General features: G+C 36.6%; 3 protein-coding genes across 3 annotated transcripts; 1 reads left to right on the plus strand and 2 right to left on the minus strand.

Annotated features, from left to right (window-relative positions):
- Positions 1–1,030: 1,030 nt before the first annotated feature.
- On the minus strand, positions 1,031–1,678 carry LOC116168995 (adult-specific rigid cuticular protein 15.5-like). Its single transcript, XM_031485026.1, has 2 exons — positions 1,667–1,678; positions 1,031–1,603 (listed from the first exon to the last, which is right to left on the minus strand). Exons 1-2 carry the CDS (start codon positions 1,676–1,678, stop codon positions 1,031–1,033), a joined length of 585 nt encoding a protein of 194 aa, XP_031340886.1.
- A 10,980-nt stretch (positions 1,679–12,658) lies between these two features.
- Positions 12,659–13,264, minus strand: LOC116167608 (cuticle protein 7-like). The gene is made up of 2 exons (XM_031483003.1): positions 13,140–13,264; positions 12,659–13,085 (listed from the first exon to the last, which is right to left on the minus strand). Exons 1-2 carry the CDS (start codon positions 13,149–13,151, stop codon positions 12,729–12,731), a joined length of 369 nt encoding a protein of 122 aa, XP_031338863.1. The 5' UTR covers positions 13,152–13,264; the 3' UTR covers positions 12,659–12,728.
- A 4,710-nt stretch (positions 13,265–17,974) lies between these two features.
- LOC116169838 lies at positions 17,975–18,773 on the plus strand. Its single transcript, XM_031486017.1, has 2 exons — positions 17,975–18,289; positions 18,349–18,773. The coding sequence occupies exons 1-2, from the start codon at positions 18,278–18,280 to the stop codon at positions 18,703–18,705; spliced, it is 369 nt and encodes a 122-aa protein (XP_031341877.1). The 5' UTR covers positions 17,975–18,277; the 3' UTR covers positions 18,706–18,773.
- The last annotated feature ends 339 nt before the right edge of the window (positions 18,774–19,112 follow it).

Raw genomic sequence — 19,112 nt, forward strand, 5'->3', positions numbered from 1 at the left:
GGGAAAGTTATAGTTTGTACAAACCAATATATTTCGATGAGACCTTTCATTTGAATACCATGAAGGGTAAAACATGTGTTAACCCCCCCCCCTCCATTTTCTAAAGCTTCACTTGGCACCACTAAAGGCATGTGTATGCAAAATCTGAGACCAATTGGTTGTCGTATGTAAAAGTTATGAAGGTTTTACTTTCAAAAACAGCATCGCAGGAAATAATTCGTGGGGGGGGGGATTTAGACAGCGAAATTTGATGGCCGTCTGGCACACCTTGAAGGTATAGGCTACCTACTGCAAATTTCAGGACTCTAGGACCATTCCCCTAGAAGTAGTTCGAAATGGTAGAAGTGGGTCCGGACGGACGGACGGACGGATTCTTAAAAAATGCTCTAAAAAGTATTCTTAGGTTACTTTCTGTAAATGGAAAAGATTTCTTAGGCTTGTACCTATCCTTTAATTGAATCTTTCACAAACGGGTGTAATTTAGGGTATGCTACTCAACCTGCTCCATTTCTTAATGGCAGCATTGTTTGAAGCGGGTAGAAAATTTAGATTCCTTTGATATTTCCTTCACATATTCCAGTATTAAAGATGTATTTAACTCTTTGTTCGTAAGATGCTTCCTATTCATCCACGAAAACAACTTTTAGTATTTATAATGTAGGCTTTGCTGGATTTGAATTTTGCACCTACCAACTTTCCTTCTGCTTTTGCATCAAGCCATTGCATGGAAGGTTTATTGTTTTTTCAGCCCAAGTCATTTTAGTTACGCAAAAAACCTTCATTTTCATGCCTACTTGATAGGGAATATTAGTTTCCATGACCAGACTATCTTTCTTGCTACCTCAGTCAGTTTATCGGCCTTAACTTGACATTAATAAAAAATTCTAAATGAAAGTTTTCTTTCTAAGCAGGCAAGCCAGCGAGCTTCAACCTAACACCAGAACCTTGTCTATCGGGGGCTAAAAAACTCACTTCATTTGCGAAAAAAAGGTATATTTTAATTCATAAATAATTTCATCAATGATCTACACTAGTGGAAGAGGTGAGCGTTGCGGGCGGCAGCGTGTGCGGCGAAGTGCTGAGCGCGAGCGGCCAGAACCTCAGGTGTTTCGGAAATTCCAACATGGGTCGAGAGGGCAGGGAGGGCGAAATGAATCGGTGCGGCGATCTTGGCGACTGCTAAGGGAGCGGCGATTCTCGAATAGGCGAGTGGAGCGGCGGCGAAAGGAATGGGTGCGGCGATGAAACCTTCTTCGGGCCCTTGGAATTGGGGAAGTTTGGGTGCGAGGTAGGCGGCGCGGAGGACGGAGAGGTGATTGGCTTTAGCGAGGGCTACTTCGGGTGTGTCCTGGACTGGAAGTGGGATGTCGGTACCGATGGCGTTGTATCCGTGGACGCCGGAGGTGAATTCGGTTTTTCTCACGATGCCGTATGGGTCGATGTAGGAGAAGGCGCCGTTTACGTTTCCGTGGAGATCTCCTCGTTCAACTCTGGAGATACCGTCGATGGCGTATTTGAGGCCATAGTTTCCTAGGGTATCTTGTTGTACTGCTACCAATTGTTCACCGGCTAAAACGGCGGTCACGGAGAATGTGAAGACAATCTGAAAATAAAGATGGGCAATTTAATAACTAGAACATCATTTTGTAGGTAATTGTTTGCTTACCAAAGCGATCATTGTGTTTTGTGATAGAACAAAATGGTAGTGATGTATTGTACTAGCAATTGTACCTTTATATAGTAAGTTAAAGTGGTACTATCACTCATTAAAATAGGATTTCAAACAAACAAGAAAGGTAATTGTTGTTATTATTAAAACCGATATTGATTTAAACCCTTAGGGTGCAGTAACATCAACTAATGGTACCGGTATAATAATTACAGCCAGAAACATAACAACTTGGCATTTGGAAAGTACATTTTCTTTGACAATATTTACATTCACTGTGAGTACATTATGACAATTTAGACAATTTCAAGAATTTGCAAAATTAAAACGTTTAAAGGTGTAACTGCTAATAGTCTCGCGAATTGCTACCGAAAATTATGCACAATTGAAACGACTTTTGACATAATTACACAGATTGGTAAACTATCTAGTAAATCATCATCAAAGAAATTAATTAGGCTTGTGTTGAACCACTATAATGAAAAACGTAAGTGTTTCTGGACAACTTGCTATGTATGGCTTATTGTATCAAGTTTGTCGCGTCTCTATATAAATTCCATGGGTGCGATTATCGATGCAATAATTGCATCTGTAAATAGCTTTATATGAAGATGAAAAGATTCCCACTTACTCTACCTAAACGTGATAGAAGTCCCGAAACTGTGATCAGGTAGCGCTTAAGCGAGCCATTACAAAAAACTCAGGTGGGTTAGGTTGATGGGTTAAGCCAACACCTCTTAGTTGCTACCCTACTTTGCTAAATTGCGGAAATATATTGTGCTGGATTTTACAAACGTGCTGATGCCAAAATGAGTAGAATTGTTCTATGGAGGGATCTCACTTTTCGGGAAATTTGAAACCCGTATCTACAGCCGTTTTACTTGCTTTGTGCTGATTTGTGTACTTATTTTCAAATTGTGCGAGCCTTTTATTCCAGAACAAATAAAAGTCACGTTTCATTGAATGTAACGATGCTCCGCTTCTTCGCAAATCCATTTAAAACCTCTGTGCATATTTACATCTGTATCCTATGATAGTTTTTTTTTATATCTTTTGCCCATTTAAAAAAAATAGGCTATTATATTCGATATGGCTGGCTGGCTGGCTGGATAGCAGTATACTTTGACTTAGATTACTCGTGACGTGTTAATAAAATACTGATTTTGATGACCAAAAATGTGCTTTAATCATACATTTACGGATTTACACTTCGTTTTATATATTTTTCAATGGTTGACACTACATGAGAATGCAAAAGATTTAAACGAATATAAATGGGAACATACGATAGCGCAGAAGGGCAATTCAAGTTGGTAACTGTACCTTTACACGTTTATTTAGGTATTTGGAGAAGTTACCATGAGTTTCTATGAATTTACAGATTTTTTTGTAAATTTACAAACCTACCTCGCAAGTAATGCAACTTTCGGTTATTCCCGAGGTTATTCCGGATATTAACAAACGGTTTTTGAAAAAATTCAGTCTTTTTGAAATTTGTTTAGAAAATTAGTTTCCATTTGTAAGGCAAACAGAACAGATGTTCTTTTGATGCCTTTAGGAGACACTTAGGCACAGCACAAAAACACTAGAAGGCTCTAAGGCCTTCATAACCTTCCAAGTGATACAGTTTTCGACGGTTCCTTCGAGAATACCTTTTAGGGTTCTTCAGGGCTCACTTTTTTTTCCGAGAACTTCTCGTTAGAGTTTTCGTGGTTCCAAACAGTGGACATCACTCCTTGAGAGATTTTTAAATGCACGTTAGGTTTTCTGGAAAGACATGATGAAATTGGTTGGTATACCTCACATTGGGGTAGCTCGATCAGGAATGGTAAATACACTAAATCTCCCCACGCATCCAAAATTTAATGACAAATTAAAGTTGACAGGTAGTACTGATGAAAAGACACGACATGAACGAGGTGCGTTCCGAAACATGTCGTGTCTTTTCATCAGTACTACCTGTCAACTTTAATTGTCATTAAATTTTGGATGCGTGGGGAGATTTAGTGTATTTACCATTCCTTTTCTGGAAAGCCCAAAAAACTCTTGAACACATTATAAACGCTATATCTACAGCAATCGTATAGTCCAACTTCCTAGATATTTACTACAGATGTCTTCCAACGGTCTTCTAGTGCCACCGAAGATCTGTTAGGGTTTTGTCAGAGCTTCTTGGAGACCTAATCAGCGCTTTCGATGCATTTTATAGCTTTCCAGACCTGTGTAGATTCTCTGTGGTTTGGAAAGGACCTAAAAAGTATTAGAAACGCCATAGAAAATGCCTGAGAAGATTTAATCGCATTCTTGAGGGCTCGTTGAAGCATTTTAAGTCTCGTAGGAGTGTTCCAGATCTTTCTCAATGCATTCTGACCTTAGGCCATTTCCTCTGCCCTTTACAGAACTCTACAGCGCTATTACAGGGCAACCTATCTCCCTCTTAAACCATTTTAGTTGTTTTCACAACGTTTTAACTCATTGATAAGTTTCTTAGACAGTGTACAGGGTGAGTCAACGATTGCGCGGAGTAACTTAATGCCTTGAAGATAAGATTTTTCGATAGAGTGCTTTTGTATTATGATATGGTTGAATATTCTCCACATTTTAAAAATATTTGGAATTATACAGGATGCGCCCACAAAGTAGGGCGCCCAAATGCTACATTTTTTTAAATGGAACCCCCTGTATTTGAATGCATTTTTGAATTCTACGTGTAATTGTACGTCTTTTTTCTTATATGGTTAATATCCGAAAAGCTAGTAGTTTTAAAGATAATTCGATTTTTAAGAAAAATTGCAAGCGGCAGTATATTGTCAAAATTATTACTTAAATTTTGATTCCAGGTTTTGTATCTTTTATTCTGCGTTAAGTAAAAGTCAAATAAATACATCTACTATAAAACATTAATAATAATAATATAATAATGTTTATTTGTTTAAGTAGATACTTTTACAAATCGTGGTTTCTTAACAAAAAATTACAAACGCAAATAAAACAATTTTTCAATTTAATATAATATTGACAGCAGCAAAGATAAACAAATGATTATTTAGGTAATTCTTACTTCAGAGAAAAAAAAAAGAAAGTCATTCGTTAAAAATAAAAGCTCTTACTCTAGGGGCGCCAAAAATATAATAATAGAGATCACTCAGTTGCTGTGCATTGTTTATTGTGAGAATAGATTCAATGGTGAGCGGAGGTTCAAGTCTATGTAGATATTGTAGATATTGGGTGCGTACTATAAAACATTAAAAAAATAGCTTACAGGGTGTTTTTTTCTAGATCCAAAGTTACAAAACTTCATATTAAATAATTTTTTAAATGGTCATCTTTCAGCTCCTCCAAAAACCTTCAACTTTTAATAATAATGTCCTATACCTATCTCATGATAGTTGTCGATACATCTTGGTTTTCCTGGTTTTTATATTCTAATTTTAAATAAGTTATATGTAATTTACATAATAGTGAGGTGGCCATGCAAAAAAGGCAATTTTTATCTGCCTCGTTCAAAGCTAAATCATGTTTATTAATTCATTTTTCTAATAATTCATTTAAGTCTATAAAAACTAAAGAATAAATTTGATAGTAAAAACATAACCAAATATCTTGGTTTATCTACTTTTTATATTTTAATCTGAAATAAGTTCTAATTTCCATAATAACGAGGTGAATATGAAAAAAAATGAAACTAAATCACTGACTGGATGATATTAGGAGTTAAATTAAATTAGCTTTGTAGTAAAATGTTTTTAGTTGCAAAGTTTAAAAGCACTCCGCTACGCGTCGTGCCTTTATCTCGTTGCGACTTGATTTTACACTTGTTTCTTCATACACTATGTCATAATCTAGGCAGGCCCGACCTGAATTTGCACCCATCATATAGATGCCTTGTGTAAATATAAGTACCAGCAGGCCATAGAAATAGTTCCGAAAATTTCATACAGAGTATAATCAAGCTATTTCCTCTTTGACCATTATTCCGATCGTTTGCAAACACATTAAACACATTGTACTCTGTTGATCCTAGAAGACAACATCTTTCCATTTTTTTATGTAGGCTAAAGGAACTGGTTTTAATGTACTCTAATCAAAGGTCCCAAGTAAAGGAATTGATGGACAACCCTATCATCAACCCTTCGTAGTGGTCGGTTGTAATTAGTCATATCTTAAAAGTCGGAGAAGGGCACTCACGAAATCCAAATTAATCTTCTGAAAGAGACATGTCTTTTGATGAAGTGGAAAAGAATTTCTCAAAGGAGAAGTGTCGGACGGGTGAGTGAAACGTCTGGACGAAACTTATCCATTGGTGAACGGAATATGGGAGGACGGTATGCTCAAAGGGCATTATACGAAGTGTCTGTAAAATATCGAGATTTTTTCGAAATCAAATAAAATACTAAAAATAGGCCCCTTGAGCATCAATACAACGCTTCCAGTGTTTTTTACCAATATTCATAGGTCCCCTGAAACTCTAAGATCGCACCATTGTTCATGCATCTCATCAAAGCGTCTTAGACTGCTTGAATCGAGTAGAAACTCGGTTTCTTCAGGTGTCTCTTGATTCTTGGGGAGACAAGATAATAACTGAGAGCCAGGGTGGGACTGTAGGGTGGCTGCGGTAACGCTGCGATGTTTTTACATTAAACAAAATTAATAAATTAATAATCAAACAATTTCTCATCCATCGCGAATGTCTGTCTTTGCTAAAGCCCTGTCTTCTATTTTAAAGAAATACTAGTATAAATTCCAATTAAACCATTTTGATCACTATAACCACACTGCTGCCAGGTTAAGGAACTTTAATGGTACTTACTAATATTATACTTTCTTTATTGGCATTTATATACAATTATATCACAATCTAATTTGACCTTAATCAACCTTAAAAATCAAAGAAATGGGGGGATGGTGGCGAGCTCAAGTAGGCGGCATTAAGAACGGCGAGATGTTCAGCCTTAGCTTGGGCAACCTCGGGAGTGTCTTGTACCGGAACTGGAATATCGGTACCGACGGCGTGGACGCCGTGAACGCCGGAAGTGAAGTGGGTTTGTCTCAGAATGCCAAGATCATCGTAATAGGAGAATCCGCCGTTGACATTGCCGAAAGCGTCGCGGTCTTCAACTCTGGAGATGCCCGGAACTTGGAATCGGAGGTTGTAGTTTCCCAATGTGTCGTGGCGGACTTCTACGCTGTCAATTGGCGCGGCAACTGCTGCGGCAAGGCAAATAGCTAGGACGATCTAAACAAAATAAATTCGTAAATTTAGTAATGAAGCATCATCTGTCAAAGAATAACTTACCAAGGTGTTCATTGTGCTGCTTCGTTTGTTCACTTGTGGATGTGTATGGTGGGCGAAACTGGCTATTTATATATTTAAACAAATTGGAAAGTGAACTGATACAATCGGTCATTTGTAATTTGGTAAACAAACCTCTAAACACCGTAAAAGCATAATTTATAGCCCGATGTAATGCGCCCCGGGTCCACTGACATAGACGAGTGCGGAGTGTGAGGGTCAAACAGTCAAAAAGAACCCATAACAATTCTAAAGCAATTTTAACTCATCACCCAGAATTTAGAAATTCCCGATTAATGTTAAACGCGATGTGTCAATTTACCCCAAAATTCAATGAACCATATAAATTGATCTTAATTACCATGCAACATTGTAAATTATTAACTACGGAAAGTCATAGTCGCCCGTGTCGATGACCAGCACGGTTTCTTTACATAGCTTGGTAATTTTCAGAAAATAACTACAAAAATGAGTGACAATCATTCAGATATCCTTATTACAGTTGGCGTCCGTCTATGGGGCTGAAGCGGAAGCTCATAGGTAACTCAGAAAGTACACAGCTTGGAAAAATCGGTGGAAATCGAGTTTGGAGCCCGGGGGTCAACTCCCCTGTGATTTAGCAGAAAGATTATCTGTCAACAGACGACAGAATAATGTTTTCTACAGATAACCTGCACGTTAAGTTTAACATTAGTGATCACCACAGGGCTGAATATATACTTGGCGTCTGTCCATCTGTGTGTCATTCACAAGTCAAAAAGTACACATCAATGCAATGAACTATACAGATCCATACTTATGCAAGTCTTACCAGAACTATCAGGTATACATGGTAAAAGTATAGTGTTTAGTGCCAGTAGTAGACCAAATTGTGTTTCTGTAAAAAAAAAAGATAGTGGTTTACTCAATACTCATTAGAGGAAGGAGATGCAGGTCGACGCTGGTACTCTGTCAGCATTTACTGGCACAAGAAATATAAACATCAGGCAACTGGGATATTTAAACAATCTTCGTACCATTGCGAATGGAAGAGAATTTAGAGAAAACGAAGATTTCTCTTCCGAAATTTGCATAAAAGCTAAACATGAAAGACACCTCTCGCAGAAAGGCCACCAGACTCTTTAGAGAAATTAGAAATCACGCAAACACACATAGAAGACGTCAGGAAAGACACTTTGTCACATTTCTCACCACAATACTATTTTTTGAGAAGATGGATGTGGAACAAATTGTCTAGGGGTTCATAAACAAGGCAGACTCATTAATAATTGGACCACATGCTATAGTCCATAAGTTAAGGGAAAAACAAGGGAAAGAATATGTTTCCTGAAGAGATGTTGCATCCCAGCTGATTTTGCCTTTACCCCAAGTTGTCTGGTGAACTCTGAAAAAACACAACTATCGGCCTTGAGCAGTTGATATTTCTCAAACGCTTCAATCCAGGAAATCATGAACGACGGATAGCTTTTTGTAAATAACAGATTTAGAAAACCAAATGTCCATAATAACATCGCATGATCTGATGAGAGTTAATTTACCAAAGTTGCAATGTTTAATCGCGACAATTAATATTACTGGTCAGTTGACAATCCTCATCAATTCCATGTCAAAGCAAAAAGTGAAAAATTGTATCTATTTTTAGGAAAACTGTGATACTGAATCGCCATCGTTGAAAAGAGAAAAACAGACGTAATCCCAAAATGTCAAAATCCAAAATGGAATCCATAAGAAATAATAAGGTTGCCACATGTTCATCTTGAAAATGATTAAAAACGGGATGCCATATTCGAATTCTCCATAAAAAATCTCGCAATAACGGCTTTGTTGGAATGGCTAGTGCGATTTTTTTGCGATAGTTTAAAAACTATTGAAAATATTCCAATTTTTTTTTCAAATTATTATTTAGCACGAAAATTCGCTCTCATTTACCCATCTTTCTGTCTTTTAAGATAAGCGAGATTCTCATAGTGCCACTCGAAAAATGAACACCCCAATTATGAGTAAATCTTATTCTGAAAACGAGGAGGAAAAGCAAGTCCAAGTTCATGCAACAAACACCATTGACACGTAGATAAATATATAGGAATTCAGAAAAATAACCTCGAAAATAACAATTAAATTTAATAGACATATTTTCAGATAGCCAATTTTGAAAAATCTTGAATACCTTGAAAACCTTTGATGCTGAGTACAGGGAAATGTGGCATCAAACGACGTAAATTTGCAGGTAGATTTCAAGTTACAAAGTAATCGTAAACGATTTACATAAAGCGCATTTCCACTTGCATTCATTTCCCATTTGTAAGATTCTGTTAAAATCGTAAAAATCCGGCCACAAATATGAAAGATAGCGTCGCACATGGGCAATCCATCTTTGACGTGCTACTTCAATTTCAGTTTATAAGAAGAATTTCATTTCAATGCTTTTCTAAATAAGAAGTTGGAACTGCGCATGCGCACACCTAAATTTTAAAACTAATGTTAGATTTTCCTTTGTTCCAAGCGCCTAAGTATCAAATTTCACTTAACTGCTTCCATAGATAAAAAAGTTGGCACTGCGCATGGGCAAAATAAAATTTTGAAACTGGCGTTTAATTTTCCTTTATTCCAAGTGCCTATGTATCAAATTTCGTTTCAATTCTTCCATAAATAAAAAAGTTGACACTGTGCATGTGCAAAACCAAATTTTGAAACTGGCGTTAGATTTTCATTTATTCCAAGTGCCTATGTATCAAATTTCATTCAAATACTTTTATAAATAAAAAAGTTTGCAATTCGGTTTATAAATGGTCGAGATGCGAAAAGGGCACTGTGAATTTTGAATCGATTCGACTCAACTTTGGGCATTGCGTATTATATGGCTAAAGCTATGCCCATATTGAATTTCATGCAATTCAGTTAATAACTAACGGAGATGCAAAAGCGATCGGACATTTCTAAAGAAAGTTATCGTTCACACGGACAGATAGAGGGACAGACAGACAAAGGAACAGACGGACAGACCAACAGACAGATGACAGACAGAAATACAAAATTATAAACGATCTCTAGGATTGTTAATAAACGGCAAAAGTGTAAAATTATGGAACATGTAAAAAACGGTTTGTTGGTTTTTTTACAATAACTTTTTTAGCAATAAACGCAGAAAAAATTCCTTCCTTGGTGCAAGCCTCGACACCATAACGAACCAAATAGCGAAAAAAGTAGAACATTTGCTCTTAAGCGGACGGACGGACGGACGGACAAAGTGGCCACAATAGCGCATTTTTTTTATTTTTGTGAAAATGCGCTAAAAATGCCATAAAATACAAGGTATTTTATTTAAAATAAGAAAGTTGCCATCAACATCCGATAAAGCCGGAAGTGCAACTATCATGGTAATATCTCCTTCCGATAGTTCATGAAAAACTATGTTGGTATGTAAATTTTCAGATTTAAATTATCAATGAGCAATAGGAAATGGTTTGGGCGAAACTTATTCCTTTTGGAGGATTATTTTATTACATATTTGTTTAGTGCCTCCGAGATACTAACAATAAAAACATTTTAAGGTAGGAATAAGGATCGACGTGGACCACCAGCCGGTAGAAATAATTAGTCTAAAAGGAAAGATAAAGAAGATCAAGAAGTGGAAAGATCCAAAAACAAGAAAACATAAAGTTATGGACAAAACGCAGAGACTTATAGAAGGAGACTAGTGGATCAAGGAGAATAAATGTAATAAGGAGAAAAGGAATGGAAAATAAAAACAGAGAAGGACTTTTGGAAGATGATTAACAGAGAAGGGAAAAAATAATATGTGGGGAGAACAACAAATACAAGACTACTGAAAGCAGCACTTTATAAAAGTAGTACAATGAAAGCAGGGTATGATAGAGGAAGCTGGAAATGAGCAGGTGGAAGAAGATGAGACATCAAGTGGAGCTGATATTGAGCAGCAATTAGGGACTGAAGAAAGGAGCACGCAAAGATTGTATGGAAATTTATAGAAGAATCGCGTTAATGGTGGCTGCGTGCAGAGTATATTCAATGGTATGGAAAGAGAAATAGAAGAGAAAAGAATGATAGAGGAAGCACACATGGGATTTATAAAAGGTCTCTTTCTACTACAATCGATTTTACACAGGGTGTAGGTTTACGCACCATAGGGATTTCAGTGCTAATTTCTTTTTATTGAAATATTTTCTCCCCTAATTATTTTTTATTATAACAAAAGAGTGATAGCGTTTTTGATGGATTTAATGGCAGCTTTTGAGAGAGTGGATATAGGGAAAGGGTATGGAAGATGATGGAGGATAATAATAATTTAAATACAGGATAAAAGTGTTATATGGAGCGAAAACAAGTAGGGTACGGGTATGAGGAAAGGGGTCCGAAGTGTTCTGGACAATAAAGCGACTGAGACAAGGATGTCCACCTAGCCCAACCCTATTTAATTACGCTGATGACACAGTAATAAGTAAAGGCACAAAGGAAAAACTGATGAAGGAAATGATGGGAAGTAGTCGAAAGAAAGAGAAATGGAATTAAATGTCGAAAAATCGAAGATGATGAGTTTGTGGTAGGAGGGAAGAAGCGAAAAGAGAGTCAATATGGAAATGGAGGGCCGAAAGGGCAGAGGAAGTGAAAGAATTTAAATATTTAGGAAACCAGATACAACGAAATAATGGACCAAACGCACAAATAAAGGAATTAAAAAAAAGCGAGAAGTGGCGATGAGACAGGTGTGGAGAATAGGAGAGAGTACCAGTACAAAATAAAAAACTCCATTCTTAATACAATGGTGAGCGGGGCGTTGATGTATGGAACGGTGATGTGGGGATGAAAGGAATGGAGTGAACTAGAAAGGAAAGGAACAGTAACTGAATTGGTGAACGAATATTTATCGATGAGAATAAGAGCAAAAGCGGATACCGATGGGAAGTACAGCAACAAGGAGAGAAAATTTCACGAGGAACCAGAATGTACAATGAGCTGATAATGAAGGAGGTGCCGAAATATCATAGGCAAGAAAGGAAAAACATTGAACTAACAGCGAGGTTCAGAGGAAGATATTGACTATCTTATTTGGGTAGCAGTAGAAAGGCCAAACAGAAGGTGCTTTCCATGCCTTTTTACTGGTCGATGGGGAAAAGGAGAAAAATCCGGACAGGATAAATATTACGGAATTTTACTTTCTGGTTGCGCTACGTATATTTAATCGTCCAAACCCCGCTTTTGGAAACATTTTTGGGCTACGTTACTCCCCCAGATATTCAATTCCTTGCCAATTCACTTAAAATCTTCCAGTTTAAAACATCTTAAGAAGGACACACTTCTAGAAATGCTTATTAGATGGTCAATCACTATATTTCATTTAATATTCTACTCTTTATTTCCGTTTTTAAATATTTTATAAAGTTTGTTTCGATTATATCATCCATTGGATTGACTGATGTATCAGAGGGGTTAAGTGATAAGAAAGATGTTAGTACGTTAGGTCTATTTATCTAAAATTCGCCCTTTTGAGGATTTTTATTACAGGTAGTTTTTGTTTATGAGAATAAAGCACATATCTAACTGATTTTAATGAAGCATTAACTCTTCCGATAATTCTTCTATCCGTTACACCTTTCCAATGCTGTCTGAGTATATGACGTATGCTAGGTCATTACCAATTCCTAGGGTTGGAAAAAAAAACGTTTAAAGAATTTGGTTTTACAATATGTTTAATGAGCACCTACATACAATTAAATTACAATTCAACTAATTTGGCTTTAATACACCTTAAAAATCAAAGAAATGAGGAGAAGGTGGCGAGCTCAAGTAAGCGGCGTTAAGAACGGCAAGGTGTTCAGCTTTAGCCCGGGCAACCTCGGGGGTGTCTTGTACCGGAACTGGAATATCGGTACCGACGGCGTGAACACCGTGAACCCCGGAGGTGAAGTGGGTTTGTCTCAAGATGCCGAGATCGTCGTAGTAGGAGAATCCGCCGTTGACATTGCCGAAAGCGTCACGATCCTCAACTCTGGAGATGCCTGGAACTTGGAATCGGAGGTTGTAGTTTCCCAATGTGTCGTGACGGACTTCTACGGTGTCAATTGGCGCGGCAACTGCTGCGGCAAGGCAGATAGCTAGGATGATCTAAAAAAACAATTCGTAAATCAAGAATGAAAAATCGACAATGGTAGTGTGTACCAAAGTGTTCATTGTACTGTTTGGTTTGTCGAGTTGTGGACGTGTGTGATATGAAAAACTGACAACTGGCTATTTATATAATTAACAAAATGGAAAGTGAACTGATACAAACAGTTACCAACGCTTAAAAACAATAACATAAACAAATTAAGTACGGTGTTATGCACCTACTTATACTAATTGTAAACCCATTTTTGAGGGGTTTTCCGAATAACTGTTAGTAGCTCAATGTGGCACACGATTCACATTTATGACAGATAAACTTTGTTTTCTGCTGGACCATTTTGCGATGCCATTGATTGGGACATTTTTGTGACCGCCTCAGTGACCGCCCGTTTCTGCTTTTGATAAATATTGAGTACTTCTTCGTCTTCCTCTAATAGTAATTGAAAGGTGTTAATGATCTGTGCCTTATAGTAATATTAATGACAGTATTTTGGGACAAAATGTCTCCACTTGCCTCTCGATATCTTTATTCCCATGTAACAAAGGCACATGTCCAAGTGGTGTAAAACCACACATTGTTTATCAGTAAGGGAAGGAAAATAGAGTTTACAGGGTTTCATATTGTAAAAGGTTCTGCTTTAAAACGCCCTCAGTTCTAAAATGAACCTGTGGCCACCCGCTGTGAGAGGATTCAATTGAATTCTGAAAGTTGTGCTTTGTTCGAAGACATTCCAACTGATGGGTTGTCATCAGCTGAAAGTAATCTATGAGAAGTGTACGGTAGAGCTTTAAAAAAGCATATGCGATTCTGTTTAAAAGGTTCGCAGCTCTTTCTTTGATGTCTAATAATGTGTGTACCAAATTTGGTACCAATCAATTCAGCCGTTTAGCCGGAAAAAAATACGCTAGTCATTCGGTTTTGTCCATCCATCCGTCCGAACTTCCCCACTTCTTCGATTTTGACCTACTTTTAGAGGAATAATTATATCAAATAATATTAAAACTCTAGGACAATTATTGTCCTAGAGTTTTGATATACAGGGTGATTCCTATAGTACCTGCCACCGTTTGGGAGCGTGTAGGTGGTGCGTAGGGGAGTATTTTGATATAGGACACTTGGGGTCGGAAATCTAAAATAAGGGTACCAGAGCCAAATTCACCTTCTGGAATTTCGCGCCTGTAGGTAGGCAACCCAATCGGCCGGCGGTGCACACGGATCGATCTCAGGCGGCGATGTGTGGCTGACACTTGATCAGAATTTTGTTTAAACCCACGAAATCCCGTCTGCAACGACGCGTATCAAGTGAATAAACACTATGGCAATAGTATAATAATAGTTGGCTAGATGTAGGAAGTGCATTGAGAACAACGGTGGCCACGTTGAACACTTGTAAACGTTATTGCTTTTGACTGTCGTTTTCCCTCCTTCCCTCCCATGTCGCTTCCTCGCGCTAACTCGCTCTGCATCGCTCCGCGCGAAACGTCGGTCGGTTGGGTTGCCTACATACAGGCGTGAAATTCCAGAAGATAAATTTGGTTCTGGCGCCCTTATTTTAGATTTCCGACCCCAAGTGTCCTATATCAAAATACTCCCCTAGGCACCCCCTATACGCTCCCAAACGGTGGCAGGTACTATAGGAATCACCCTGTATTTTTCAATAGGTAGTTTATACCTTAAAGGTGTACCAGACGGCTAATTATGTTAGGGAATTATTTTTTGAAATGAAATGGTACGGAAATGGAAACTTGCATAAGTTTTACATGCGACGACCAAATTGTCTCAAATTTGGCATACGTATATACAGGGTGTTCCTTAAAGACATGCGAATATTTAAAGGGGCGATTCTTGAACCCATTTTAAGAAAACAATGTCCTATGAACGTATGTCCTTAACCTTTTAATTTTTGAGATACAAGGTGGTAGAGTTAAAAAAAACAGTTTTTTTTAATAATAACAGAGATAATATTGTAGATACCTTTATGAAATTTGGTATATGTCTTTTATGCATCAAGATGCATTTTCCGATGTGCAAAAGTTTTTATTTTCTTTACCAGTGGCGTTCGTATGGCTTTTCCATTGAATATTTTTAGAGAACAATATACTACGCCACGACATCCTCGTAAAATAAAAATTATGTTTTAAATCTTCATCCATTTTTCAGCAAATTTGATCTTTTGGATTTTCTTTGTCCGACGCATGATATTCGGTTAAAAAAAATTAAAATCATTTTACTTCAAGAAAAAGAAAAAGAAAACCAGATCAAAATTGATCAAAAATGAATGAGGATTTAAAAAATGATTTTTATTTTAAGAGAAAGCAGTGGCGTAGTTTTTTTTTCTTAAAAAATATTCAATGCTAAATTCATACGGACGCCACTGGTAAAGAAAATAAATCTTTTGCACATCAGAAAATGCGTCTTGATGCATAGAAGACATGTACCAAATTTAATGAAGATGTCTACAATATTATCTTAATTGTTAATATTAATTATTAAAAATCTGATTTTTGTAACTGTGCCACCCTGTGTCTCAAAAATTGAAACGTTTAGGAAATACGCTCATAGGAAGTTTTTCCTTAAAATTGAATTAGCTTTACTTTATTCAAAAGGCGGCTGTGAGAACTTAAGTGCCAATATCTAAAAAATTTGTCGGACGAAGGGCTTTATCTGCACATGAGTTGTTCACAATTTATACTTGTTTATATTATGTCAGCGTACAGTTTTTAAGCGTTGTTGATAATGTAAAAGTAGTAACATGATTTTAATTTGGAATCACTGTTTTTAAAAATTGTATATTTAACTAGATCGCGCCACCATGCATCCAGTATCCTAACGTATCTTGAATTCGATAATGTACAGGGTATTCCATTTTCGACACCTTGATAAATTATAGTGCTATAAAAAGAAAATAGGAAAAATTTCAGAATGATTCTACACATCTTAGTTAAAAGAGACACAGAGAAATGATTATTAAGCTTCTTTATAATGATTCTTGAATAATCAGCCGTTTTCAAAATAAGTATACGGGGTTAGGTAAAAAGTTGTTGGACATAACCTCATTGAAATAGAGCACCCTATATATTTTAATCTAAAAAGATTCTCTTTTCAAAAATTTATACACACCGAGTATGATATTCAAAAATTGACGACAAAAAATTAAAGAAAGATTCAAGAAGAAGATTGAAAAAATATTGTTTAGCTTTCAATTTTCCCTAAATCTGTCTGAATCAATACTGGTTTTTTTTAAATTATTTAGTGATATATTTTTGAATCTTCTTAGTTTAAAATATATAGGGTGTTCTGTTTATAACAATGAGGTCCTATTGGAGAACCGGGAACCGCAATATCCTTAAAACACACAAGTCAGTTAGAAGAGTATTTGCAAGTACATAATATTTGGTACAACTTGATTAATACCACGTGTTCTTAGACCTTTCGTTTACCTTAAAGCGTGGGCATGTTTCTTGTAAGTATGAGACTTATAGCTTTGCTGACTATTAAAAAATTAGAAGATTATTAATACAATGTTAGATTCTTTTAACTGTTTATTTAGCGTTTTTCCAATCTTTTTTCATTTCTTTAATTGCTTTACCGATACACAGTTTGGTTCGCACCTTGAAATATTCGGAAACGCATTAGCAATACGATAGGGGAGGCGATTCTGTCATTTTCCTCGATCTGAATTGTTCAAACTGATAATTTGTTTCTGTTACGTTGAGACAGATATTTGAAAAAGCCTCCTACACCTAAATATTCACTGCATTTCTGTATATAGGATGAGATGAGCTTATATCAACACATTATATAAACTGCCATAGTAAATATTGCACAGTACAATTATGTAAACCACTTTATTTAATCTTAAGATTATCTATTTTCAAAAATATTTTTGCTTCAAAACAATAACCAAAATCTAATCTATGATCTCTTAAATAATAAATTGTTACTAGATCAATTTTTGCAAAAGATGGTGAATTCCTAAAATGAATGTAAAAAAGGGTGGTTTCTCATTTGTCTGTTAAAATTATACCGGGTGAATAGGTACTTTCAAACCGAACATAGAGAATTAACGTGGGAAAACAGTTTTTCGCAGATAGTTGCTTCCCCGATTTAACTTAGAGAGTTCATAATGGCATCATTGGAAAGAAGATTTTTTTTCGCGTTTTATGATTTGCAAATTATTAACGTCTAGATGCCCATTTAATTATTATTTTGCGAAATTAGTGAGTCAAAATGGGTACTTGGGTTTAAAAAATCACGGTAGTCATGAAAACAAGGTACGATAACTGTCAATAATTTTAATTTGTACTTACTACAAAACTTAGATGTATTCCAATGAGGAAAAAGTGTTTATTGTAAAAAACGTTTACGGCGGTAATACAATGCGATCAAATATGTGTTGATGTCGAGTCACCTTTGAAATTTTTGTTTACATGGGAATTCGTATTTAACTTGAACTTCCAAAGGCCACTCGACAGCAACTCATTTTTGATTGCCCAGTAGTTACCGCAGAGTGCGAGATTTATTTTCCGTGGAATTTAATCAAACTTCTATTCCGTCAATATCGACAATACGACAGATAGTTTTTCAATTTGACAATTAAGGATGTTTAAATCTACGGGTCAAGGCTACATGATTTTCGGAGTTCATTTTATTTTGCGAATTTTTGATAAAATAATGAGAAATTACAAATAAAACTTAACTAATTAGCATTTAGTTAGATAAGAAAAAAATCTTCGGTTCAGTGGTGCCATTATGAACCCTCTAAGTTAATTTGGGGAGCAACAAGCTGCGAAAAACTGTTTTCCCATGTTAATGCCCTATATGTTCGGTTTGAAAGTATTCACCCTGTATAACCTCCAATGTGAAGTATTGTTTCCATGGCCACCTAGGTACCATAATATCATGGCCAACGCTACACAAACACATAATATTGTACAATGATAAGAGAATGGAAAATGCGGTTGTGCATGTTAATCACGTGACCATAATATAATGAAATCAGTAATTACCAACGAGGAACTACAAGTAAGTGAAATTCCAAAAATGTGTTAAGTAACTAATTTGTTTATGTTATTGTTTGTTGACTATTAAATACCCGGCTGTATATGTGCGTACACTTTCCATTTCTTTAAATATATAAAAGCGCTATATTATCATCCATCAATCAGTTCTAACCCTACACTCAAACAAAATGAATACTTTGGTGAGTTCGTCGCAATTCATTTACGAAAACCCGTCACTAATTTTCAAATTCTCTTCCAGATCGTCCTAGCCATCTGCCTTGCCGCAGCCGTTGCCGCGCCAATTGACAGCGTAGAGGTCCGTCACGACACATTGGGAAACTACAACCTCCGATTCCAAGTTCCAGGCATCTCCAGAGTTGAGGATCGCGACGCTTTCGGCAATGTCAACGGCGGATTCTCCTACTACGACGATCTCGGCATCTTGAGACAAACCCACTTCACCTCCGGAGTTCACGGTGTTCACGCCGTCGGTACCGATATCCCGGTTCCGGTACAAGACACCCCCGAGGTCGCTCGGGCTAAAGCTGAACACCTTGCCGTTCTTAACGCCGCCTACTTGAGCTCGCCACCGTCTCCCCATTTTTTCGATTTTTAAGATGTTTTTAAATGAAATTAGTTTAATTGTAATTTAATTATTGTAATGTGTTTATATTAAACAACGTACGAAGCAGCTTTTGCGAAATTCGTAATGTACCTAATATTCTCCTTATTTATGAACAATTAAAGTCCGCCAAATTGCAAAAATTGGATATTTTGTAGTTTGGGATATCCAGAGAAAGGGGGGGGGGGGGGGTATTTGAAATTTTAAAAAAATATGACATTTGCCGGAGGTCAACCAAAATCTTTTTTCGATCAAGGACCTAAAAGAAAGTAGAATAGGTCTTAAGCTGTACCTACCCAAATTCAAAATTCGGGTTGTGCGATGGTGTCTATGATTATGAGGTTCTAAATTAATCTAAAGTGTGGATTTCATTGTGGACATTATACTAGCATTGACATATT

Source organism: Photinus pyralis, unplaced genomic scaffold (assembly GCF_008802855.1).
Source record: "Photinus pyralis isolate 1611_PpyrPB1 unplaced genomic scaffold, Ppyr1.3 Ppyr1.4_LG4, whole genome shotgun sequence".
NCBI lineage: Eukaryota > Metazoa > Arthropoda > Insecta > Coleoptera > Lampyridae > Photinus > Photinus pyralis.